Source organism: Schistocerca cancellata, chromosome 2 (genome assembly GCF_023864275.1).
Source record: "Schistocerca cancellata isolate TAMUIC-IGC-003103 chromosome 2, iqSchCanc2.1, whole genome shotgun sequence".
Taxonomy (NCBI): Eukaryota; Metazoa; Arthropoda; class Insecta; order Orthoptera; family Acrididae; genus Schistocerca; species Schistocerca cancellata.
In genome coordinates, this window is record NC_064627.1 from 1,103,148,271 (window position 1) to 1,103,174,738 (window position 26,468).

At 43.9% G+C, this 26,468-nt stretch overlaps 1 protein-coding gene across 1 annotated transcript in view; it reads right to left on the reverse strand.

Annotated features, from left to right (window-relative positions):
- The window catches only part of LOC126163117 (reversion-inducing cysteine-rich protein with Kazal motifs), a gene marked incomplete at its 3' end in the record, with an annotated part of 348,934 nt that extends 326,570 nt beyond the window's left edge, over window positions 1-22,364 (reverse strand). The window contains exon 1 of the mRNA XM_049920040.1: window positions 22,237-22,364. Coding sequence (XP_049775997.1) covers window positions 22,237-22,315 — 79 coding nt within the window. The remainder of the gene's footprint in view (window positions 1-22,236) is intronic.
- Window positions 22,365-26,468: the final 4,104 nt, after the last annotated feature.

Below are 26,468 nucleotides of genomic sequence, written 5' to 3' on the forward strand. Positions count from 1 at the left end.
ACGAACGCACTGAGTGTTGCACATCAGACACTGCTGAATTTGACAGGCCAGTAAGATTTCCCTGACTGTCTGAAACCAGCAACAAATACTCTTAAAACACACCGTGCGATAAATTGGCTGTGTACATAGAGATACACATATTGCAGTTAGGAAAGGGTTTACTGCGGCTTTCAGACTTAAGTTAGGAAGATGATTAACAAAAGCCAACTCGTGTTGATAGAAGAAAACTGAAGTTTGCAATGAAATTGTGGAAAGTTGATATTTTATGAGCAGATAGTAATTAACTTCCTTTCGTACACTTAATATATTTTCTTTGATGCAATCAAATAAAGGTGTTACACTGTTTATCGGTATCGGTTAGCAAGAGCCATCATCCGAATAAGTGAAGCAGCGTAATAATGCTTTGCGTCTAGGACAAAAGAAGCAGATTTACACAGATAATGGTATATTGCTACGAAACATAGGCCTTAATGTGAGTAGTAAACTTCTGAGAATTTACGTCTGGACACCACATTTTATGGAAATTTATCATGGACTGCAGGAAAACCGAAAAACTACAAAAGCGAAGCGTGTGAGATGTAATGTTACAGAAGAAGGCTGAAGAATCAAGCAAACTGGATAGGATAATAAATGAGGAGATTTTGCGCAAGATATACGTGGAGAACACTAATCGTAGAAGAGGCAAAATGGTAGGAAATACTAAGATATCAAAGAACAACTTCCATGTTACTATGAGGAGCCGAAGAGATCAAAACCTGTAAGGAAACAGTTGAGTACGTTGTGTGTAAGTCTACTCTGAGGCAAGCGCAGATCAATGGTTCACCGTTCGTTACAGGCTCCTCCTCTCCCCTTTTCCCGCACACCAAACACACACAAAAATATAGCTTTCCATACAACAGATGCCTACGATTTTAATAAAAATAAAATACAATGTATTAAATGTTTCATAAAAAATAATAATTTGTTTACATCGGTGTTTAGTACAACGCCTTACCGCAATGTCCAAGAAATCGCAGTTCACACACCTATAACATTTGAAAGATATACTTCAAAAAATTTTAGAGGTACACGTGTCACGCAATTGATTTAAGACCTATAACAGTGACAAACATAAATTTTGCGACTCCATAATTTATCTGGTATAAAATAGAAGTGTGCATCATTATTGTTAGTATTTGACTTAGCTTTAATACTGCGAAGATAGGTCTGCAGATTACGGCTGTGCGACAATATAAATGGGGAAAGGTGTACCATCATGTTCTTTTTTTATTTCAGTAGGCCTGGATTTGTTGTTGGCGGCAGTTATTTCATCCTGTGAATGGGTGTCTTCTCCTGCCTGGAAGGTTTTGTGCAACCAATAAGCTTGGATTACTACTGAGGGACACAACTGAAAAGTATCGTTTTCGAGACACTTAGTTCTCACGGTATTGTACTCTCCGATAGTCATCAAAAAATTTCTTAAATTGTTGTTGTTGTGGTGGTGGCTTTCAGTCCGAAGACTGCTTTGATGCAGCTTTCAACATCCATCGTGTGCAAAGCTCTTTACTTCCGAATAACTATCGCGACTTACATCCATTCACTTGCTTAGTGTACTCACGCCTTGGTCTCTAGACTCAGTACCTCCATAATAGTTCCGCGATCTACACGTCTTCCATAGCACCAAATTTCGAAAGCTTCTGTTTTATCCTTGTCTTAACTCCTTATGGTGCACGTTTCACTTCCGTAAAAGGCTACACTCCAGACAAATAACTTTAGGAAAGACTTTCTAACACTAAAACTGATATGAGGTATTAAGAAAATCCTCTGAAGTGCTTCCTTTGCTATAGTCAGTCTGCATTTTATTTTATCTCCTCTTTGGCTGCCCAAATAGTGAAACTCATATACTACTTCCCGTTTCCTATTTCCTAAACAATTTACCTCAGCATTTCCTGATAATATATAGGATGACCCAGAAAGAATTGTCAATAATCAGGGATATGAGGAACGATCATTCGAAGTAAAAAAATTCGAGTAAACATGCGCTCTAAAATGCATACCTTAACAGTTACGGACACTTCATCTTCGGCGCTGTGAAACAAGTCTCCTCTACCGCAAGCTCTTTACTTGCCATATTTTCCGAGGAGGTAGTATGGCCGAAAAAAAGAAAAATTATTTCTTAGACATGGACCATAAAATGCACACCTTATGAGATGTGAGGACTTGTTCATTAGAAGAGGTGTGTTTCAGCATTGCCAAGACGAACAAGTGCTCATAACTCTTAGCCCTTTAGACTCTCTGGCTACAATTGAGTACGTTTTGCTGTGTCTTAGCTGTGACAAAAGAATTTTTCTCGCAATGGAAACTTCAGGTATGCAGTGTGAAGGTTCAAGTTTTCCATCATGCGCAAGTGCTGCCAACTGTTGGTCAACAATATAAAAATGTCGTGTGACGAGGGCCACCCGTCGGGTAGACCGTTCGCCGCGCGGGATTAGCCGAGCGGTCTCAGGCGCTGCAGTCATGGACTGTGCGACTGGTCCCGGCGGAGGTTCGAGTTCTCCCTCGGGCATGGGTGTGTGTTTTTGTCCGTAGGACAATTTAGGTTAAGTGGTGTGTAAGCTTAGGGACTGATGACCTTAGCAGTTAAATCCCATAAGATTTCACACACATTTGAACATTTTGGGTAGACCGTTCGCCTGGTGCAAGTCTTTCGATTTGACGCCACTTTCGGTGACTTGCGCATCGATGGGGACAAAATGATGATGATTAGGACAACACAACACCCAGTCCCTGAGCGGAGTAAATCTCCGACCCAGCCGGGAGTCGAACCTGGGCCCTGAGGATTGACATTCTGTCGCGCTGCCCACTGAGCTACCGGGGGCGGGCACCAACAATATAAAAAAAAATTCAGCAAGTCAGTGTAGCAGTGCGCAGCAGCTCGTGGTCACCAGAATACACAGGTGTGGTTGGTTGGTTGTATTCCACTCTGTTACTACATATTGTTATTTTTCACGGTAATTAGGGAATGGTCATTTTACTGTTTATTAGAACAGAGAATATTTCGTAAGTAATTATTTCAGTCCCGAAAGTGAAGCCAAGTGTACTAATTATGTTTTGTTAAAGCACTCCGTCATCAGGCCGCAAGTGGCCCATCGGGACCATCCGACCGCCGTGTCATCCTCATATGAGGATGCAGATAGGAGGAGCGTGTGGTCAGCACACCGCTCTCCCGGTCGTTACGATGGTTTTCTTTCCCGGAGCCGTTAATATTCGGTCGAGTAGCTCCTCAGTTGGCATCACGAGGCTGAGAGCTCCCCGAAAAATGGCAACAGCACATGGCGGCCCGGATGGTCACCCATCCAAGTGCCGGCCACGCCCGACAGCGCTTAACTGCGTTGATCTGATGGGACCGGTCTATACACTGCGGCAAGGCCGTTGCCAATGTTTTGCTGCTGGGTATATATATTTTGTATAAATGTTGCGTCTAAAATCATTAAAACGTCATATAAGAGCATTACCATATAAATAACAAATTTCCTTCCTCCAGAAAAAAATCAGGTCTGAGAGGGTAAACTTATGCACTTTAGAGCCCAGGATTACAGGACAGTTTTACTTATTTTGGTCCCTACTCTCAGCTTTCAGCGTATGGAAAGCAATGAACTTACAGTAGAAGTAGTGATGACAGTTTTTCAGATACGTATTTTAGACGCCATGGTTAATAGACATTTTGCTTCGAATGATCGTTCCTGTCATATTCCTTAATACTGATCATTCTTACGGGGACGCCCTATGTGTAAAAATATAAAGAGGTACGAACAGGATAGGAAATCGTGGCGATCTACATCAGATCAGTCAGTGGACGGAAACAGAAAAGTTCCCCACAGGTAAGTAGGATTCTCAGCCACGTATGTAATAGCTCTTTGGAGCAGGGTGTTTTCCCCGATAGACTGAAATATGCCATTGTAAAACCATTGCATAAAAAGGGGATACGTCGGATGTCAACAACTACCGCCCAATCTCTCTTCTGACAGCTCCATAAAAAATTTTTGAGAAAGTAATGTATTCAAGAGTAGCCTCCCATATTTGCAAAAATAAAGTACTAACAAAATGTCAGTTTGGTTTTCAGAAAGGCTTTTCAACAGAAAATGCTATATATGCTTTCACTGATCAAATATTAAATGCTCTGAATAACCTGACATCACCCTTTGGTATTTTTTGTGATCTCTCAAAGGCCTTTGATTGTGTAAATCATGGAATTCTTTTAGATAAGCTAAATCAATATGGTTTGAGTGGGGCAGTGCACAAATGGTTTAATTTATACTTAACTGGAAGAATGCAGAAAGTTGAAATAAGTGGTTCATGTAATGTTAAAACAACAGCTGATTCCTCAAACTGGGGGGGGGCTATCAAGTACGGGGTCCCACAGGGTTCGGTCTTAGGTCCTTTACTGTTCTTGATAGACATTAATGATTTACCATTCCACACTGATGAAGATGCAAAGTTAGTTCTTTTTGCTGATGATACAAGTATAGTAATAACATCCAAAAACCAAGAACTAAGTGATGCAATTGTAAATGATGTTTTTCACAAAATTATTAAGTGGTTCTCAGCAAACAGACTCTCTTTAAATTTTGATAAAACACAGTATATACAGTTCCGTACAGTAAATGGCACAACTCCAGCAATAAATATAGACTTTGAACAAAAGTCTGTAACTAAGGTAGAATTTTCAAAATTTTTAGGTGTGTCCATTGATGAGAGGTTAAACTGGAAGCAACATATTGATGGTCTGCTGAAACGTCTGAGTTCAGCTACGTATGCTATTAGGGTTATTGCAAATTTTGGTAATGAGAATCTGAGTAAATTAGTTTACTATGCCTACTTTCATTCACTGCTTTCGTATGGCATCATATTCTGGGGTAATTCATCGTTGAGTAGAAAAGTATTCATTGCTCAAAAACATGTAGTCAGAATAATTGCTGGAGCCCACCCACGGTCATCCTGCAGACGTATATTTAAGGATCTAGGGATCCTCACAGTAACCTCATAGTATATATATTCACTTATGAAATTTATTGTTAATAATCCAATCCAGTTCAAAAGTAATAGCAGTGTGCATAGTTAAAACACCAGGAGAAAGGATGATCTTCACTACGCAGGGTTAAATCTGACTTTGACACAGAAAGGGGTAAATTATGCTGCCACAAAAGACTTTGGTCACCTACCAAACAGCATCAAAGGCCTGACAGATAGCCAACTAACATTTAAAAATAAATTGAAAGAATTTGTAGATGACAACTCCTTCTACTCATTGGCTGAATTTTTAGATATAAATTAAGGGAAAAAAACAACTTAAACATTAGTGACATGCAATATTTTTTGTAATATAATATCTTTTACAGACATCTTTTATTAACCTGACACGTTCCACATCATTACGAAGTGTCGTATTCATGGTCTATGAAACAAGTATTAATCTAATCTAATCTAATCTGTGCCCTTGGATCATGAAGCCTAGAACGGCGCACTTTGTGAAGCATACATCCTTGCGGACAACGAGCACAGCACCATTTCGCTTCATTAACAACGCTCTGTTTCGAGCCCCTTGGCGGATGTCGATCCGAACGGTCCGTTTTTTGCCCTCGCGCGTCGTACAACTCAGCATTCACGAAAGAAGACGTTTCTCAGGTCGCCACACAGTGCTGTCATTATAGAGGAGCTCGGGATGGATTCCGAATCGTAAGTCAACGTCTGGGTGGCGCGGCGGAGGATAAATGGCGGCGGGTAATTTTATATCACATTAGAGAGATTTATGGGGGGCGATGCGAGGCGTGGGCAGCATCCGCCCGGGCAGAGAGATAAGGCGGCAGCCGGCGCGGCGCGGGCTGGCGAGGCGGGAGCAGCCGGAGGGATGGCCGGCCAGCTGCGGGCCGCGGGCCGCGGGGTGCGCGCGTGGGCGGCGGCGCGACGGAAGTGGGCGGCGCTCCGTAACAAGTGTCTGGGCGGCGCGGCGCGGCGGGCCGCGGCGACAGGCGACAGGCGTCGCCCTCCGGCGCTGCATCGCCGAGCAGGTCGTGTTTCTCCCGACCAGCCCGCGCGTTGCCCCACACTGGCCGTGTAAACGTCAGTCAGCGCGTGACCCATATCCGGGCCTAATGGGAGAGCCACTGACACCTGTCAAGGTGGTCACACGGGTAACATCCGACCGCATTGTCTTCAGCTGTGACGCCTATAATGGAATTAACGAACAAATAGACGCTAACCAACCACTGTACCAATTCATAAGGGGAAAGTCAAATGAAAACCGAACACCCGCCACAACGGCAACATGTAAAGATTCCATTTAAAAGTAACCACATTTATGCCACTGGGAGACTAGACGATCAGTTCGTGTCTCGTAGAATGTGGTCAGCCGTTGACTGATCCGCAACCTTGTAAGTAGGCTGTTTATATTTTCTTATTGGCAACGTTACGTAGCGCTCTGTATGAAAATCACTGGCTGTGCTGTGTGCAGCCTGTGGCTAGTTTGCATTGTTGTCTGCCATTGTAGTGTTGGGCAGCAGCAGGATGTGAACAGCGCGTAGCGTTGCGCAGTTGGAGGTGAGCCGCCAGCAGTGGTGGATGTGGGGAGAGAGATGGCGGAGTTTTGTAATTTGTCATGAACTGCTATATATATTATGACTATTAAGGTAAATACATTGTTTGTTCTCTATTAATATCTTTCATTTGCTAACTATCCCTATCAGTAGTTAATGCCTTCTGTAGTTTGAATCTTTTATTTAACTGGCAGTAGTGGCGCTCGCTGTATTGCAGTAGTTCGAGTAATGAAGATTTTTGTGAGGTAAGTTATTTGTGAAAGGTATAGTTTAATGTTAGTCAGGGCCATTCTTTTGTAGGGATTTTTGAAAGTCAGATTGCGTTGCGCTAAAAATATTGTGTGTCAGTTTAAGCACAGTCGTGTATAATTGTTGAAAGGGGACGTTTCAACCTCACATACTCTTCCTCGTCCGACTGAAACGGACGGGCGCGCATGTCTTCCTTCATCTACATCTACATCTACATTTTTACTCTGCAAGCCACCCAACGGTGTGTGGCGGAGGGCACATTACGTGCCACTGTCATTTCCTCCCTTTTCTGTTCCAGTCGCGTATGGTTCGCGGGAAGAACGACTGCCGGAAAGCCTCCGTGCGCGCTCGAATATCTCCAATTTTACAAAAAATAAAAAAAAATAGAAAAAATGGCTCTGAGCACTATGGGACTTAACTTCTGAGGTCATCAGTCCCATAGAACTTAGAACTACTTGAACCTAACTAACTTAAGGACATCACACACATCTATGCCCGAGGCAGGATTCGAACCTGCAACCGGAGCGGTCGCGCGGTTCCAGACTGTAGCGCCTAGAACCGCTTGGCCACCGCGGCCGGCTCGAATTTTACATTCGTGATCTCCTCGGGAGGTATAGGTAGGAGGAAGCAATATATTCGATACCTCATCCAGAAACGCACCCTCTCGAAACCTGGACAGCAAGCTACACCGCGATGCAGAGCGCCTCTCTTGCAGAGTCTGCAACTTGAGTTTGCTAAACATCTCCGTAACGCTATCACCCTTACCAAATAACCCTGTGACGAAACGCGCCGCTCTTCTTTGGATCTTCTCTATCTCCTCTGTCAAACCGACCTGGTTCGGATGCCACACTGATGAGCAATACTCAAGTATAGTTTGAACGAGTGTTTTGTAAGCCACCTCCTTTGTTGATGGACTACATTTTCTAAGGCCTCTCCCAATGAATCTCAACCTGGCACCCGCCTTACCAACAATTAATTTTATATGATCATTCCAGTTCAAATCGTTCCGTACGCATACTCCCAGATATATTACAGAAGTAACTACTACCAGTGTTTGTTCCGCTATCATATAATCATACAGTAAAGGATCCTTCTTTCTATGTATTCGCAATACATTACATTTGTCTATGTTGAGGGTCAGTTGCCACTCCCTGCACCAAGTGCCTATCCGCTGCAGATCTTCCTGCATTTCGCTACAATTTTCTAATGCTGCAACTTCTCTGTATATTACAGCATCATCCGCGAAAAGCCGCATGGAACTTCCGACACTATCTACTAGGTCATTTATATATATTGTGAAAAGCAAAGGTCCCATAACACTCCCTTGTGGCACGCCAAAAGTTACTTTAGCATCTGTAGACGTCTCTCCATTGAGAACAATATGCTGTGTTCTGTTTGCTAAAAACTCTTCAATCCAGCCACGCAGCTCGTCTGATATTCTGTAGGCTCTTACTTTGTTTATCAGGCGAGAGTAGGAAACTGTATCGAACGCCTTCCGGAAGAGAAGGAAAATGGCATCCACCTAGGAGCCTATGTCTAATATTTTCTGGGTCTCATGAACAAATAAAGCGAGTTGGGTCTCACACGATCGCTGTTTTCGAAATCTATGTTGATTCCTACAGAGTAGATTCTAGGTTTCCAGAAATGACATGATACGCGAGCAAAAAACATGTTCTAGAATTCAACAACAGATCGATGTCAGAGATATAGGCCTACAGTTTTGCGCATCTGCTCGACGACCCTTCTTGAAAACTGGGACTACCTGTGCTCTTTTCCAATCATTTGGAACCTTCCGTCCCTCTATAGACTTGCGGTACACGGCTGTTAGAAGGGGGACAAGTTCTTTCGCGTACTCTGTGTAGAATCGAATTGGTATCCCGTCTGGTCCAGTGGACCTTCCTCTGTTTTGAGTGATTTCAGTTTCTTTTCTATTCCTTGGACATTTATTTCGATGTCAGCCATTTTTTCGTTCGTGCGAGGATTTAGTGAAGGAACTGCAGTGCGGTCTTCCTCTGCGAAACATCTTTGGAAAAAGGTGTTTAATATTTCAGCTTTACGCTTGTCATCCTCTGTTTCAATGCCATCATCATCCCGGAGTGTCTGGATACGCTGTTTCGAGCCACTTACTGATTTAACGTAAGACCAGAACTTACTAGGATTTTGTGTCAAGTCGGTACATAGAATTTTACTTTCGAATTCACTGAACGCTTCACGCATAGCCCTCCTTACGCCAAAGACGTGTAAACCACACGGTAAAAGATTCTGGTTGTACACAGGATGTTGCAGTGTTTCCCAACCAATTCGCTGAAGTATATCCCTCGTTCGATTGTCAGTGTGGGGGCGGGCGTTAACAAGCTACAAGAAGATTCTGTCTGATAGCATTCCTGGGCGATTTCACTTTCCGGAGCGTCACATTTTGTGTTCATAGCGCGACGTATTGACTGTGGTTCCATACGGCAAGCAAAGAGGCCCCTGCAGTCAAAGAAGGTCATCATGACCTTACCAGAACTTGGTGAACAGTTTTGGAATTATTTGGCGGGAGGGATTTGGGACGTTGGCTTTGCCGTTTGTCCTCGGGCTCTCATTTGATTACTCTTCACATAAGTAATTAGCTGACAAACAAGGCCTTTTCCGTTTCTATTAGAAACGAAAAGAAAAAAATTGACTTTGTTTGCAGTGAATTATCGTAAAAATTTCATTTCCACTTATTCATAAAACACCCTTGAAATTGGAAACTGTCATACAAAGAAATATACATAACGTACAAATGTGTAAGTACAGTATCCACATTAAGGCACATATATGTTTATGTACGGAGGCCACAACTGCTTCGCGTGTCTACAACGTGATTTTGTAAACATCTCTGTGGCAACGCATACTAGTAGCTCATTTTCGCCTACAACCGTTGGCGTTTCGAAATAAAAACTGTCAAAAGCGCTGCCAAGTGTCAGGGATTTCCTTAACTTGACTCAAGGTGTAGGAGTGTGCTGCAAAGAATAAATGACTGATGCATCGCTTTCTCACGTGTCTGACTGTATGACATCATATCTTTGAGCTATGTATGGTACAATGATACAATTATGTAGGTACATTCAGCAGCGTATGTGGATACTGACTCCAAAATGTGTTGCGAATAGTATTAGTCGAACAGAGGCAATAAATTTAAATGTCATTCACATAGCGGCAGTTTTTCTCGTATATCAGCGTCTATGACATATCCCGTGAACTGTATACGGTACCACGATATATTTTTGTAGGTGGATTTAACGGCATATGAGGATACAGCCTGCGAAATGTATGCGAATACATCTAGCAGCACAGCATCACCATACAAGAGTGAAAGTGATCGACGAACTGCTAGCGAGTGCTCCTGGTACTGTGGAAAAGATGAATTCGAATGTTGCATTACATTATGTAAACCAAGATCACAGCACCAGACAGAGCAGAACTCGAATTACCTTATAACCTCCACGACGGCGTATCATCCGATTTCAACTCGTGGATGGCGACGAGGAAGTTGGCGAGGGAGGGGGGTACATAACACACGAACTGTATGAAGTTCCGCAAATAGTCCCAGCGGTAAAAGCGTAAGTTACACATTATTATGGCAGGCCAAGAAACTTTTATTGAATCCTTTACCACACTGTTTTTGAAACCAGTCACCAACTACAGTCGGAGCGTTCTGCCCGTCGTTCAGTTTCTCGACGAAAGAAATCCTCTGCTCCTTCACGGAGCCATTCGATAAACGCTGTGTGAACGTTCTCATCGTTGGAAAATCTTTTTCGCCACAAGATGTTCTCTCACTTGCCGGAAAGGTGGAAATCGTATGGTGCACGATCTGGACTTCCTCATCCACATCACCCATGTCTCTGCGGCCCTGATCAAATTGTTCTCACCACGTAAATCCTTGGTACCATTTCAACCGTTTCTGCCCCACGCACGTCTGAACAACGCTCAACAATGCTCTCATCAACAGACTGCCACACAGCTAATGGCGTTAAAACACTGAAACGTTTACAATACATTTGTGGCGTTCGTAACATAAAATGGAGTAATAACACAGTGGACTGTGCATTGCATTAAAATAGTCTTCTGTCAGTATTCGTCCCATCTCATACCGCACACAGGACCAGGTCGCGTCCATCTGTCTGCTGTTGGGCTCCAACAGTGTCAAGTTGACTCTTGTTGTGAACGGACTTCCCTGCTTACTGTGTAAGCGCGTCTGTTCGTTCAACCATAATGCGCTTACATTGTAGTATCGTGATGGGCCTGTTGTCCTCACCGCTGCAGAACTGTGTTTGTGGGAGACCCGGAACATGTACTCTCTCTTGTCACAATGCGCTATTCCTTTGCGTAATGCTCTTAGCGTGGGACGAAGCGTGGGACATTCTTTCTGAATTTTCTGCATGTATAGAAAGAGCGGACACTACAGTCCAACGGTGGGGAATGCAGTAAAGAGACAGACGGAAGCGCCAGGTGCAGAACAACTATTGAAAAGAGACGGAAAAATATGGAGCAAAAGACTGGACCCTAAAAGAGGTGAAGACAGATACACTCCTGGAAATTGAAATAAGAACACCGTGAATTCATTGTCCCAGGAAGGGGAAACTTTATTGAAACATTCCTGGGGTCAGATACATCACATGATCACACTGACAGAACCACAGGCACATAGACACAGGCAACAGAGCATGCACAATGTCGGCACTAGTACAGTGTATATCCACATTTCGCAGCAATGCAGGCTGCTATTCTCCCATGGAGACGATCGTAGAGATGCTGGATGTAGTCTTGTGGAACAGCTTGCCATGCCATTTCCACCTGGCGCCTCAGTTGGACCAGCGTTCGTGCTGGACGTGCAGACCGCGTGAGACGACGCTTCATCCAGTCCCAAACATGCTCAATGGGGGACAGATCCGGAGATCTTGCTGGCCAGGGTAGTTGACTTACACCTTCTAGAGCACGTTGGGTGGCACGGGATACATGCGGACGTGCATTGTCCTGTTGGAACAGCAAGTTCCCTTGCCGGTCTAGGAATGGTAGAACGATGGGTTCGATGACGGTTTGGATGTACCGTGCACTATTCAGTTTCCCCTCGACGATCACCAGTGGTGTATGGCCAGTGTAGGAGATCGCTCCCCACACCATGATGCCGGGTGTTGGCCCTGTGTGCCTCGGTCGTATGCAGTCCTGATTGTGGCGCTCACCTGCACGGCGCCAAACACGCATACGACCATCATTGGCACCAAGGCAGAAGCGACTCTCATCGCTGAAGACGACACGTCTCCATTCGTCCCTCCATTCACGCCTGTCGCGACACCACTGGAGGCGGGCTGCACGATGTTGGGGCGTGAGCGGAAGACGACCTAACGGTGTGCGGGACCGTAGCCCAGCTTCATGGAGACGGTTGCGAATGGTCCTCGCCGATACCCCAGGAGCAACAGTGTCCCTAATTTGCTGGGAAGTGGCGGTGCGGTCCCCTACGGCACTGCGTAGGATCCTACGGTCTTGGCGTGCATCCGTGCGTCGCTGCGGTCCGGTCCCAGGTCGACGGGCACGTGCACCTTCCGCCGACCACTGGCGACAACATCGATGTACTGTGGAGACCTCACGCCCCACGTGTTGAGCAATTCGGCGGTACATCCAACCGGCCTCCCGCATGCCCACTATACGCCCTCGCTCAAAGTCCGTCAACTGCACATACGGTTCACGTCCACGCTGTCACGGCATGCTACCAGTGTTGAAGACTGCGATGGAGCTCCGTATGTCACGGCAAACTGGCTGACACTGACGGCGGCGGTGCACAAATGCTGCGCAGCTAGCGCCATTCGACGGCCAACACCGCGGTTCCTGGTGTGTCCGCTGTGCCGTGCGTGTGATCATTGCTTGTACAGCCCTCTCGCAGTGTCCGGAGCAAGTATGGTGGGTCTGACACACCGGTGTCAATGTGTTCTTTTTTCCATTTCCAGGAGTGTAGATGAGAAGACCTAGGGAAGAACTGTGCTGGAGTTTGAGTACAACATAAGGAAAAATCACACAGAGTAGGGTAAGATTTGCAAGACAAAATCTGAATCTTGGCTCCGAAACAACAACTGTGTAAATCTGAAGAGGCTGAAAAATTTGCCAAGTAGTTGCAAATAAAGGTTTATTATCCCTTGACCTAGGTTTCGATATTTGTAAAAATATCTTCTTTAGACATAATGTGCCTTGTTACATCGCCGCGCAGGGTAGCCGCACGGTCTAGGCGTCTTGTCTCGGTTCGCGCGGCTCCCCCAGTTGGAGGTTCGAGTCCTCCCTCGGGCATGTGTGTGTGTGTTGTCCTTAGCGTAAGTTTGTTATAGTTAAATTAAGTAGTGTGTAAGCGCAGGGACCGATGACCTAAGCAGTTTGGTCCCATAAGGTCTTACCACAAATTTCCAAAACTTTTCCTGGTTACATCACATAACATATGCAAAATAGACAAAAAAAGAAACATCCCAAGCCATGCCGTATGTAATCTCGCTGCCATCTAAGGCCATGGCCTGGTATAATTCTTGCTTTTTCAATTTCATATATGTCAAGAGCCCCTCGACTTTATCTAATTCACTGTACTATCATGTGATCTAACAAGGCCCACTACTTCTGAAGCAGATATTTTTATAAATATCGAAACATAGGTCAAGGGCAACTAAATCTTTATTTGTAACTGGTTGGCTGATTTTTAAACCTCTTCAGATCTGCAAGACATGTGACGAGGATGGATATAACGTCAAAAGGATATGGGAAACAAAGGGGGGCGGGCAAGAGGAAACAGAAACAAAGCGATTTATCCTGATCACGAAGGACTGGTCTGAACTGAGGATCAAGGCGGAGGAGAAAGGAAACTGGAGAAGCGAGTACATGCCGAGCAACATTTAAGAGATTAACGACAGAGAAGGGAGCTGGAAAAGGACAGAGAGTCAGCAGTGAAGCATACAAGAGAACAGATGCTTAAGATCTCGGAAAAACAGCGAGAGAAGTGAAAAGATGAAAAGGTTCTGGAGGGGGAGAAGAAAATTCAGTCCATGAAGAGACTACCCTTGGACCTACAGATACCGTAACGGAAGAAGGCGATGGTGTTGATTTGGGTGAGGGGGGGTATATAGGGTGTAGTTTTTATTTTAACTTGTTTCAGGCAGGAAAACAAAAATTGCGACTCTAAGTAAATAATTTTTTTCATTGTGTTGGTCGCTGTTCTAACTGACAGAATGTCGGGAACATATAATGCGTCCTTTCGTTATCTTGTTGAAAGATAGCGTCACGGAGACCCCGACTGTACGGCATATGGCACGTCAATCGTCCTTTACACGTCATAAGTGCAAAGGCTACTGCCCAAATTACCGGATGGCCATGCGAATCAGAGATTATCGCATTGTGTAATGAGTAGGACTGCAAAAAGTGGTCTCCGTGCTCATATACTGTGGTGTTTTGGACTCCGTCGTCCGTGTGGATATTTTCCTTGCTTGAAAACCATGCCCATGGTATGTAGCGAAGGTGAGCGATGTTGCACGGCTGCTCTATCTTGTGATGAGATTTTAAGTCTCTCATGAAGTAGTCTCACCGTGCTGCAGACTCATCATTTGATAATCTCATTTCACAAATACCGGTAGGGAAAAAGTAAACTGTGTGCTAAATTGGGGAATGTGCAATCAGATTAATTTAATGGGATACTATAAAAAATTTTATCGTTTTGTTCTACATCTACATACATATTCCGCAAGCCACTGCGGATTCCCACGATGGATGGTAAGTCATACTACCATTAATCCTACGCTGTCCTATTCCGTTCTCTTTCTCAGAGACTACCTATATTCATGTGTGCCTGCCCTGATGTCTTATTCTCATGATCCTTACGCGGGATAAACTATGGTGTGAACTTAACTCGTACTGTCTTATGCCAAAACAGGATCTTGGAATTTAGTTAAAAAGGTTCCAAGAGAGCTAAGTCTTTATTCCAAGGGTTACCATTTAAGTTTTCTGAGAACTTCCGTTACACTTTCGTATGGGCTACACCCATCTGTTACAATCCCAGAGTGTCACAGTACTAATTCGACGTCTGGCTACTTGATAAGCACTCCGAACACTGGAACAACATTCTAGACTAGATCGCACTAGCTTCTTGCACGCAGTTTACAGATACTTTACATTTTGCAGGAACCCTTGCAACATATCTAAATCGTCCATTTGCGTTCTCTAATCTTTGGTACGGTACGTCAATCTTTCTTTTCAACATGTATATTCTCCCACGAGCAGCTAGCAAACTATTGCAGAGTCCTCAACAGATTGCTTCATTTCTAGTAATCCTTTTTTGACAAGAAAAACAGACTTGCAAAGATAGCTCGCTGACTATGTGTAACATTTCAAATATTAATAATGAAAGTTGACATGTTGCTTTTTCGTTTGGAGGTACAAATTCCCATCCTAACGAATATTGTATTTCGTAACTTATGAAAAATAATAAATATTTTAACCAAAATCTGTTTTGATATTTGCTATAGATTCCCTTGAAATTCAGCTGTTCTCACAATCGCACAAAATTTTGAGGCCGATAGACAAATGGCGTCCAAAATAATTTCTGCAAAAAATGAACCAACTATCACTTGAAAACTACTACGCTGCAAAGAAATGTGTCTGCAAAATAGCTCGCTACTCGTTGATGCCTCTGGCTGAATTCTTTTCAGGGGAAACAGGTAATAGTAGCGACATTTTGACCTAAGAACATTAGTTTCAAGGTACTGTCATCTGACACCATCTGTTGTCATTTTGACTTGAATGGACAAATGGTATTGCTCAAATCGTAAGACAACAGTTAACATTGACCGTTATCGTTCTGCATCATCGCTTGGTATGAGATCTTTCAAAACCATCTCAGTGGTCTACTTATTCTACGTAACTATTTTTACTCAGCTAGTTACTTGCAATTATGGCAAAACATGTTACTGTTCTACTGTGCCGATATACTTTACGCAACAAGGATTTGAACGTGCACGTGTTTTCCTCACAAGCAGTAAACATTCCACTAAACCACCAAGGTATTCAGAGCTTTCTCAACCAGATTATTGTAATCATAGTTGGTTAAAGATTTGAATCTCAAGGCCAAATTTGCAAGAAAGAGCTGGAGTAACCGCTATCGTTTAAAATGGTTGTGTACAGAATGTAGATGAGATATGCGCTTGGCAGGACAGAGTTTGTCCGCACGAACTAACATGCACCGAAGTAGGTTACAATGTTTTAAGTACGATATGCAAGAAAAGTAGACAATAAAATACGAGTTGGTCAATTACCCCTCCTTTGTTCACACATCTGAATGTATTTGGCTAGCTGTTGTTAACACAGCATATAAGTTACTTCTTCAGAATGGTCCACAGTGTCACCTCTTGAAATTATATTTTCTCTTGAAACAAACAATGGCAGTGAATTTTACTTTAATCTTAGGAGTAAGCCAAGAGACGTTGACCTCGTGTTTTTGAGTAAAAACCAGAAGTAACTGGAAACCTGAGAGACAGTCATATATTTTGTGTCATTCACGTATCTTGGGTCGTAACATATATCATCTAATGGAATACTTTAAAAAAATGTAATGAAACACAGGCCTACCCGTCAGTCACGTACGATGCAATGGGATCAAAGTAAGAGGAGAAAAAGAAAAGCCACGTGGCTACTAAAGTAAATTAAAGATTTAGTGATTTACCTTCTATCGTTAATATGCAATATTTTAAAGTAGCAACACAAATTATCAAGCTTTATGCTAATAACACAAGTAATAAATCTGCAACTTAACAACAGTGGTGCAAATTAGGAAGTTGAACGATCGTAAAGATTTAGTCTTGTTGAAGAGACTGACAGGTCACGTTTCGTTGGCCAGATAAAGAAAGTAGTAGTTCATCTATGAAAGACATTGTTATTATACCACCTGTGTGATCTGTGATAAGCCGGCCGCTGTGGCCGAGCGGTTCTAGGCGCTTCAGTCTGGAACCGCGCTGCTGCTACGGTCGTAGGTTCGAATCTTGTCTCGGGCATGGATGTGTGTGATGCCCTTAGGTTAATTAGATTTAAGTAGCTCTAAGTTCTAGGGGACTGATGAAAAAAATGTGTGTAAAATCTTATGGGACTTAACTGCTAAGGTCATCAGTCCCTAAGCTTATACACTACTTAACCTAAATTATCCTAAGGACAAACACACACATCCATGCCGGAGGGAGGACTCGAACGTCCGCCGGGACCAGCCGCGACTGATGACGTCAGATGTTAAGTGCCATAGTGCTTAGAGCCATTTGAACCATTTGATCTGTGATAAACAGCTTCATGCATGAGTCTAATATCACGTCGAACTTGTAAAATTTGTCTGAAGGCAGAACTTCATAATTGTCGAAAAATAAACGTAGAGGAAACGTGTTTATTCTTTATTCATGAAAATCTAATTTGGTGAGGAATCTACACATTTTTGGAAACCATAAATTTAATGCTTCGTAAGAAACCATAGACATAATATTAATATCAGTTCTTCCAACATTTACTCCTTGACTGAAAAGCAAGCAAGCTCTAACCTGAGGTGAATGTATCCCCTGGGAGGCCTCGTATTGTGGTTTGCGAAATACAGATGCACGAGTAGATAGTGATCATCTCTACAACTGCCGCATACCAGGAGATAACCTCGCAACGATGGCAACTGTAATATTAACTGAAGTCTCACTTAACCTTGTCGCACGACTCCAGAAAAGAAAATCCACCAGAATCATGTCTGTTGCCCGTGCTGACAATGGCTTCGATCCTTTACGCTTTCTGTGTAGAAGTGAAGCGTTACTAGTTTCTGAGTTGTGCAGCCGAGGTGTCCTTTCCTCTTTACACGATATTTGGTCTAGTTCCATGATAGTCTTCGCCGGCTGTGGAGCGCAGACTGCGTTCGACGGTCGACAGCCGACATCTTCAGGGAGTTTTGCCAATAGCTTCACTCCTTTTCGGCAGTAGGTAGGATCATCCCCAAAATATTCTTCATTATTATCAGACTAGACATTTACGCTGAAAATTTATTGGAAAGGTTTCTGTTCGAGTACTGTGCCTTTTTAGAAACAAAATTTGACTTTTACCATAGCAGAGCTAAAATGTACACTTAGCCACGTTTATGTGGAATATATGGGACAGTCAAATGAAAAAGAGACAGATGGAAAAATGTAAGTATACTGTTCCTAATTTCAAAAGTAATCCCCATAACTGTTGATACATTTATCCCACTGCGAAACACGACGATTAGTGCCTTCATGAAAAATGTTTGCTGTTGACTACTGAACCATGATTGTACCCCAGCGTGCAGCGTGCACCTCTTCGTCCGAAGTCAATCGACGGCCATGGATAGTTTTCTTCAGGACACCAAAAATATGGAAATCGCAGTGGGAGAGATCGGAACTGTATGGAGGATGCGTAACGGTTTCTTTGCGTGAGCGGGCTATGGAGTCCTGATGAAAGACATTCGCGGGCATCTATATGCTTTGACGAAGAGACGCACGCCAGGGTATAATAACGGTTCATAGTTAAACACAAACATTTTTCCATGAAGGCATAGACCGTCTTGTCTCACAGTGGGATGACTGTATTAGCTGTTATGGTGATTATTTTCGAAACATTAAATAGTGAAATTACTTTCTCCCCGTCTGTTCCGTTTTTATTTGACTGTCCCTTATACTATGATAGCAAACCATCGAAGACTACGACTTCAATAGCATAAGAATAACATTCTCCGTCGAAGTATATTATGATATGCTTAGGACAATTACTGACTTAATTTTGAAATAATTCGCTCTATTATTTTCACTTCCCGCGTTTCATATGTATTATGTGTCTTGTTTAGCCTACGAGGCTCACCTCGCCATCCAACATCAACTCTAACCACAGGACGTTCAGACTGGACATTCAGCAACGTTTCCGCCTCTGTGTGGAACTATTCCTCTAACAACGCATCTGTGGTATGACCGAGCCTTAGGAGCGGAAACAATGGCAGCTGCGAAGTTATGGCTTCGCATACTGATGATGCAAACAATTGACACGACAAGATGTTCACGTAAGTCAAGGGAACGTTCTCTCTTTCTTTTGTCTCTGACGAGCAGTGGCTTATCTCCCGCGCCCATATCTTTGCCAGTTCTTTCGTTTTATGCATCGCTGACTAGACTGCCACCGAGGACTTACTGAGCCGACGCTTCTTTCCGTTTTCCTGTTTCTAATACCCACATATTGTAGGCAAATTTAGGGACAGTGACCAATGTCAGTTTATAAATAATCCTCGTATTCGATAATTACACTTTTCTACGGGTATGGAGTATTAATACAGAGAGCTACTATTAACTAAATCGAATTTATGTAATTCGACAATTTCAGGTTTCGATTGACATATCATAAGAAGCGTTTTTCTTATTCATATCAGTTTACAGCATCAATTTCTTACCGCCACAATTAGTAGTGGGATGTTTGTGTGTGTGTGTGTATGTGAAATCTTATGGGACTTAACTACTAAGGTCATCAGTCCCTAAGCTTACACACTACTTAACCTAAATTATCCTAAGGACAAACACACACACCCATGCCCGAGGGAGGACTCGAACCTCCGCCAGGACCAGCAGCGCGATGTTTGTAAAGTCATGTATAACAGATGCTGAAGTAAAAGATAATACTTTATAAAACTGTACAAACTTTTACCTCTAAGTCACTTTCAGGTAAAAAGTCTCCCCTCCACGAGAATATATGTAACGGAGCTACGAGTACAGGATGTAGATACATGGTTGACCACCTACGGAAGTTGGGGTGTTGCGGTGTGTCGCGCTCCGATAGCCAAATGGTAAGGCGACAACTCGCGATAAACAGGTAATTCTGGTTCGAGTCCCGGCCCGTTACAAATTTTCACTGTCTTCATTCTTTTATACAGCTGATGGTTGACCATATTCGCAACTGCGAATACATTCCATGCTGTCATACCTGCGTAAGTGCAGTGTCAGAACGTAATCAGATGATAGTAGCTGAAGATGGCAACAACTATGGAAGGGAAAACTCTGTCAGATATGTTCTGCAATTGTAGAAAAGTGTCATGTGAGAATATAATAGAACAGATTTCAATGAAATAGTTTAAATCCAACATTACGCTGCAATGTGGAAGAGCCATTCTCGATTTTCCCTCGTTCTTATTCAGTTTAGCTCTCCTGTCGAATTCGAACAGAATCCATACAGCCTTAGGTTAAAATGTTTAAATGTCAATAAATAATGAACAACGACAGAACGTTAAAGTTAACAGCTGCTTTACACATTTTCAAAAATCACACTATAAATAAAAAAACACTTTTCTTTCTTTACTAGCAAAAACACATGAAAATGAAACTTCCTGGCAGATTAAAACTGTGTGCCGGACCAAGACTCGAACTCGGGACCTTTTGCCTTTCGCGGGCAAGTGCTCTACCAACTGAGCTACCCAAGCACGACTCACGCCCCGTCCTCATAGCTTTACTTCTGCCCGCGAAAGGCAAAAGGTCCGGAGTTCGAGTCTCGGTCCGGTACACAGTTTTAATCTGCCAGGAAGTTTCATATCAGCGCACACTCCGCTGCAGAGTGAAAATCTCATTCTGGAACACATGAAAATGTTTATTCGAAAATCAACACCTGTAGTCTATCAGACAAGCCAACTGTGATATCGTAGACTTCGGAGTGTGACAGGATTGCAGGTTTATATACGATGTGTTGACTAAAGTGCTCAGTGCAATTTTGGCTGTATCAGAGGCACTTTGATGTCAGCGACAAAAAACAGTGGGAGGAATCGAGAGAAGAGATGCAGTAGCAACAGGAAGAACTCGCGTTTATGAAGAACGAATTTCGTATTCCAGTGGAGGTGATCTGATGTAGGTTTTTCGTTATTCTCTTAAACCTCTTATGGTAACTCTGGTGTGGTTCCTTCGATATATGCACGAATGATTTGATTCCGCCTCCTTGTCCTACTGATGTCTAGTGATCTTGTGGTCGATGAGAAGTTAAATCCCAAAATTCATGCAATGGTGTAAGATCAGTGAAGTGACATCAAATGAACTGACGCCATCTGCAAAGATGAGTTAAAACAATCAAACTATGTCAATTTTTCCTCCGCTGACAAAAAGAAGGGAGATCAGGTGTAGCAGAAATTATGTCAAAAGCAAACATTAGAAAGAAATTACGGTATATTGATAATTTTTACTTATGGACCGTCTGACAGCAACTGAATAAAACACAATTTTAGTGCCATACGCGTTTCGCCTTTATTTTCTGCAAGGCATCGTCAGTGACAGGTTGCATGGACAATTTCTTACATATTGCGCTCCTGCTGCTTTTTTGGTGTTGTTCTTCTTCTTATGAATGCCAATTTGCGGTTTTTTCCCACATTCCACAGCACTATGAACTGAACACTTGTTCCAATGCAATGTTTTGGTTTCTGTTGCAACATAAGTAAAAATTATCAATATACCGTAATATTACACGCAACTGAGGAAGACAGGACTACAAAAGTTGAAGATTAGAAAGAAACACCATAGACTCACAGTCCTTTCCGTATGTAGCACATACACATCTACTGGGGAGTCTGTCAACATAGTATATTTATGATAAACGCATTTGCTGAGCGAAACGGCGTATGGCGTCTGTGAACGAGTCATAAACGAGGAAGGCTGAGGTATGTACGTTCAAAAAATGGCTCTGAGCACTATGGAACTTAACATCTGAGGTCATCAGTCCCCTACAACTAAGAACTACTTAAACCTAACTAACCTAAGGACAACACACACATCCATGCCCGAGGCAGGATTCGAACCTGTGACCGTAGCGGTCGCGCGGTTCCAGAGTGAAGCGCCTAGAACCGCTCGGCCCCTCCTGATAGGTGCCAGTTGGTAAGGGGACGGAAACGTCTCACATCAAGAACGTCAAAGTCAGTTAATGTCTTTAATTGGAACACAAAATAGTAAAACTTTTTTGGGCACGTCACAACTGAATGTAGTAGCGGCGAGAGAAAGTTGTCAGGTCGCCGAAGTTACATCCACGTTAACAAGTGACACTGTTGTATGTGGCTGTCACACGGTTACTGGATCGTCTGTCAGCACAGTACGTATAAAATAAACACATTCGCTAAACAAAACAACGAATGGCATCTTAGAACGAATCGGAAGCTTTCCCCAAATTGACAGGTGTCAGTTGGTACAGCGTCATATCAGTAATGTCACATTCAGCTAATGTCATTAGTTAGAACACGAAATAGTAAAACTTGTCTGGGCACGTCGCAATTGAACCTAGGTGAGTTGTCAGGTCGCCGAAACGTCGTCCACGTTAACAAGTGACCCTCGCTGCCCGGCTGACAGAACCGCTTGTGGAGGCGTGACGGACTTTGGCGGTGCGAGCTCACCTTGCGCGGCCGCGCCCACCACGTCCCATCGCCGGGCGGCCATGAGCAGCAGCAGCGTCAGCAGCACGTGCGGACGCATGTCAGGCGAGAGCGCAGGCGAGCCGGCCACTGTGTCATGCTGCGCGCCGCGCCGCGGTCACACTGACTGCCGCCCGCCCGGCTCCGTCGCGGGAACTTTGCCAGCCAGCGCCGCCCCGCGCGGCCGAGGATCCAGGCCCGCCGCACAGGGGGCGCGCAGGATCTAGGGCCGACCGTCACTCGCGCCTCGTTGCTCACAAGAGGAGGACACGACGTTTGGAACGCGGATTTACTGCAAACTTCGTACACTCGTAGTACTCCATTAGGACAACAGAATGTGCAAGCAGTAGCGCGTAATTCTCGAGGGTTATTAAGAAAATCGCAAGATAAAAAAATGGTTCAAATGGCTCTGAGCACAATGGGACTCAACTGCTGAGGTCATTAGTCCCCTAGAACTTAGAACTAGTTAAACCTAACTAACCTTAGGACATCACACACATCCGTGCCCGAGGCAGGATTCGAACCTGCGACTGTAGCGGTCTCGCGGTTCCAGACTGCAGCGCCAGAACCGCGCGGCCACTTCGGCCGGCTCGCAAGATAATTTCGGTCGTCAAATATACAGGGTGTTACAAAAAGGTACGGCCAAACTTTCAGGAAACATTCATCAACACAAATAAAGAAAAGATGTTATGTGGACATGTGTCCGGAAACGCTTAATTTCCATGTTACAGCTCATTTTAGTTTCGTCAGTATGTACTGTACTTCCTCGATTCACCGACAGTTGGCCCAATTGAAGGAAGGTAATGTTGACTTCGGTGCGTGTGTTGACATGCGACTCATTGCTCTACAGTACTAGCATCAAGCACATCGGTACGTAACATCAACAGTTTAGAGTTCATCACGAACGTGATTTCGCAGTCAGTGCAATGTTCACAAATGCGGAGTTGGCAGATGCCCATTTGATGTATGTATTAGCACGGGGCAATAGCCGTGGCGCGGTACGTTTGTATCGAGACAGATTTCCAGAACGAAGGTGTCCCGACAGGAAGACGTTCGAAGCAATTGATCGGCGTCTTAGGAAGCACGGAACATTCCAGCCTATGACGTTGACCACGTCACTGTATGGAGGGTACTACGGGAGAACCAGTTGTTTCCGTACCATGTACAGCGTGTGCAGGCGCTATTAGCAGCTAATTGGCCTCCGTGGGTACACTTCTGCGAATGGTTCATCCATCAATGTGTCAATCCTCATTTCAGTGCAAATGTTCTCTTTACGGATGAGGCTTCATTCCAGCGTGATCAAATTGTAAATTTTCACAATCAAAATGTGTGGGCTGACGAGAATCCGCACGCAGCTGTGCAATCACGTCATCAACACAGATTTTCTGTGAACGTTTGGGCAGGCATTGTTGGTGATGTCTTGACTGGGCCCCATGTTCTTCCACCTACGCTCAATGGAGCACGTTATCATGATTTCATACGGGATACTCTACATGTGCTGCTAGAACATGTGCCTTTACAAGTACAACACAACATGTGGTTCGTGCACTATGGAGCTCCTGCACATTTCAGTCGACGTGTTCGTACGCTTCTCAACAACAGATTCGGTGACCGAGGGATTGGTAGAGGCGGACCAATTCCATGGCCTCGACGCTCTCCTGACCTCAACCCTCTTGACTTTCATTTATGGGGCATTTTAAAGCTCTTGTCTACGCAACCCCGGTACCAAATGTAGAGACTCTTCGTGCTCGTATTGTGGACGGCTGTGATACAATACGCCATTCTCCAGGGCTGCATCAGCGCATCAGGGATTCCATGCGACGGAGGGTGAATGCATGTATCCTCGCTAACGGAGGACATTTTGAACATTTCCTGTAACAAAGTGTTTGAAGTCACGCTGGTACTTTCTGTTGCTGTGTGTTTCCATTCCATGATTAATGTGATTTGAAGAGAAGTAACAAAATGAGCTCTAACATGGAAAGTAAGCGTTTCCGGACCCATGTCCACATAATATATTTTCTTTCTTTCTAAATGGTTCAAATGGCTCTGAGCACTATGGTTCTTAACATCTTAGGTCATCAGTCCCCTAGAACTTAGAACTACTTAAACCTAACTAACCTAAGGACATCACACACATCCATGCCCGAGGCAGGCTTCGAACCTGCGACCGTAGCAGTCCCGCGGCCGGCATTCTTTCTTTGTGTGTGAGGAATTTTTCCTGAAAGTTTGGGCGTACCTTTTTGTAACACCCTGTATACCTGTGCGTGGCCATTTTTACCATGAAGCGCCGGCAGCCGAGTGGTTCTGCCCTCTGTAATAAAAAAACTGAGTTAATGGATCAACGACGAACTGAAACGGGTGTCTTGCGACGTCCGCCCCGAGCAGATACAACGATCGAAAACGAACAAAATGAGATATAAGAGAGAGAAAAAAAGTGGTTAGCGTTGAAGCCCAGCAATCATTGGGTCGCTGCATCGAGTCCTGCTCGTCAGTTTTGTTTTATTTCTATCACAGTCATTTTCTTTGCTATTTATATTACAGTTGATGTAATGTGAAAAATACGTGTAATCGGATCAACTTTTATTAAATTTACAATGTTATTTGGCAGTCTACATCATAAATAATATAATATGGATAACTACCGACCAGTAAACGACCAAACGCACAAAGTGACACTTAAAATGTATGCTTGTCCGTGTCTTCAAAATTTTTCGTATTTAATCGTAAGAGAACGAGAAATTGCTTTTCCTGAAGACGCAATTAAAATACGTTCGATACTGCATGACCGATGATCAGCACCGATATTAAAGGAAATGCTGCGTTATGCATGGTTTGCTCCCAAATTATCGGCTGAAAGACAGGTTTTTGAAAATGTTAACGAGGTTTGTTTTTCCACAGAAAACCTCAAATGACCTTGCGTGTGCGGAAACATAGCGTTAATTCAATGCAGCTGGTGCCGTTTAACTTTGTTTTTCATGTTTTTACGAAAAGTACCATCCGGAAACTTGTAATGTCGAAAGCGACGATTAATTGTACATCTTTCAAAAGCCGTCTGTGCCGGTCAAAAACTTGGAGGTAACAAGTCGTTTCGGGCTCCTTCCAGGTATAAGGGATTTCTCAAATCACGTACAAGCATACATTTACGTATTTTTCCCATTACATCAATTGTAATATAAATAGTAAAGAAAATAACTGTGTTAGAAATTAAAAAAAAAAACTGGCGAGTTGGACTCGATCCAGCGACCCAGCAATTACATGGCTTAAACGCTAACCACTCGGCTGCCGGCGGTTCATGGTAAAAATGGCCACGCACAGGTATACAGGGTGAGTCACCTAACGTTACTGCTGGATATATTTCGTAAACCACATCAAATACTGACGAACCGATTCCACAGACCGAACGTGAGGAGAGGGGCTAGTGTAATTGTTTAATACAAACCATACAAAAATGCACGGAAGTATGTTTTTTAACACACACCTACGTTTTTTTTAAATGGAACCACGTTAGTGTTTTTAGCACATCTGAACATATAAACAAATACGTAATCAGTGCCGTTTGTTGCACTGTAAAATGTTAATTACATCCGGAGATATTGTAACCTAAAGTTGACGCTTGAAACCTCCGACGTTCAGTTGCGTGTTGTAACAGCCGGCCGCGGTGGTCTAGCGGTTCTGGTGCTGCAGTCCGGAACCGCGGGACTGCTACGGTCGCAGGTTCGAATCCTGCCTCGGGCATGGGTGTGTGTGATGTCCCTAGGTTGGTTCGGTTTAAGTAGTTCTAAGTTCTAGGGGACTTATGACCTAAGATGTTGAGTCCCATACTGCTCAGAGCCGTTTTGAACAGTGTTGTAACAAACACGGGCCACGGTCGGCGAGTAGCATCTGCAGGGACATGTTTACGATGACGACCGTGTTTACGAGTGTGGCTGTAGTGCACTGTTGTGGTTTGGTCTAGCTGTCGCAGTGTCCGCATATAGCGCTTGCTGCTATTGTTATTCTGCATTCGGCTCCGCACGCAGACCGACTGTAGTACACCGTGTTACCAGACGTCTGTGATAGTGTAGTGTTGTAGGAACTGTGACCATGGTGTATTCGAACTCTGAAAAGGTGGAGATGATACTCATCTATGGCCAGTGTCGACGAAATGCAGCTGAAGCCTGCAGGGCATACGCAGAACGGTACCCGGACAGAGAGCATCCAACGTGCCGCACTGC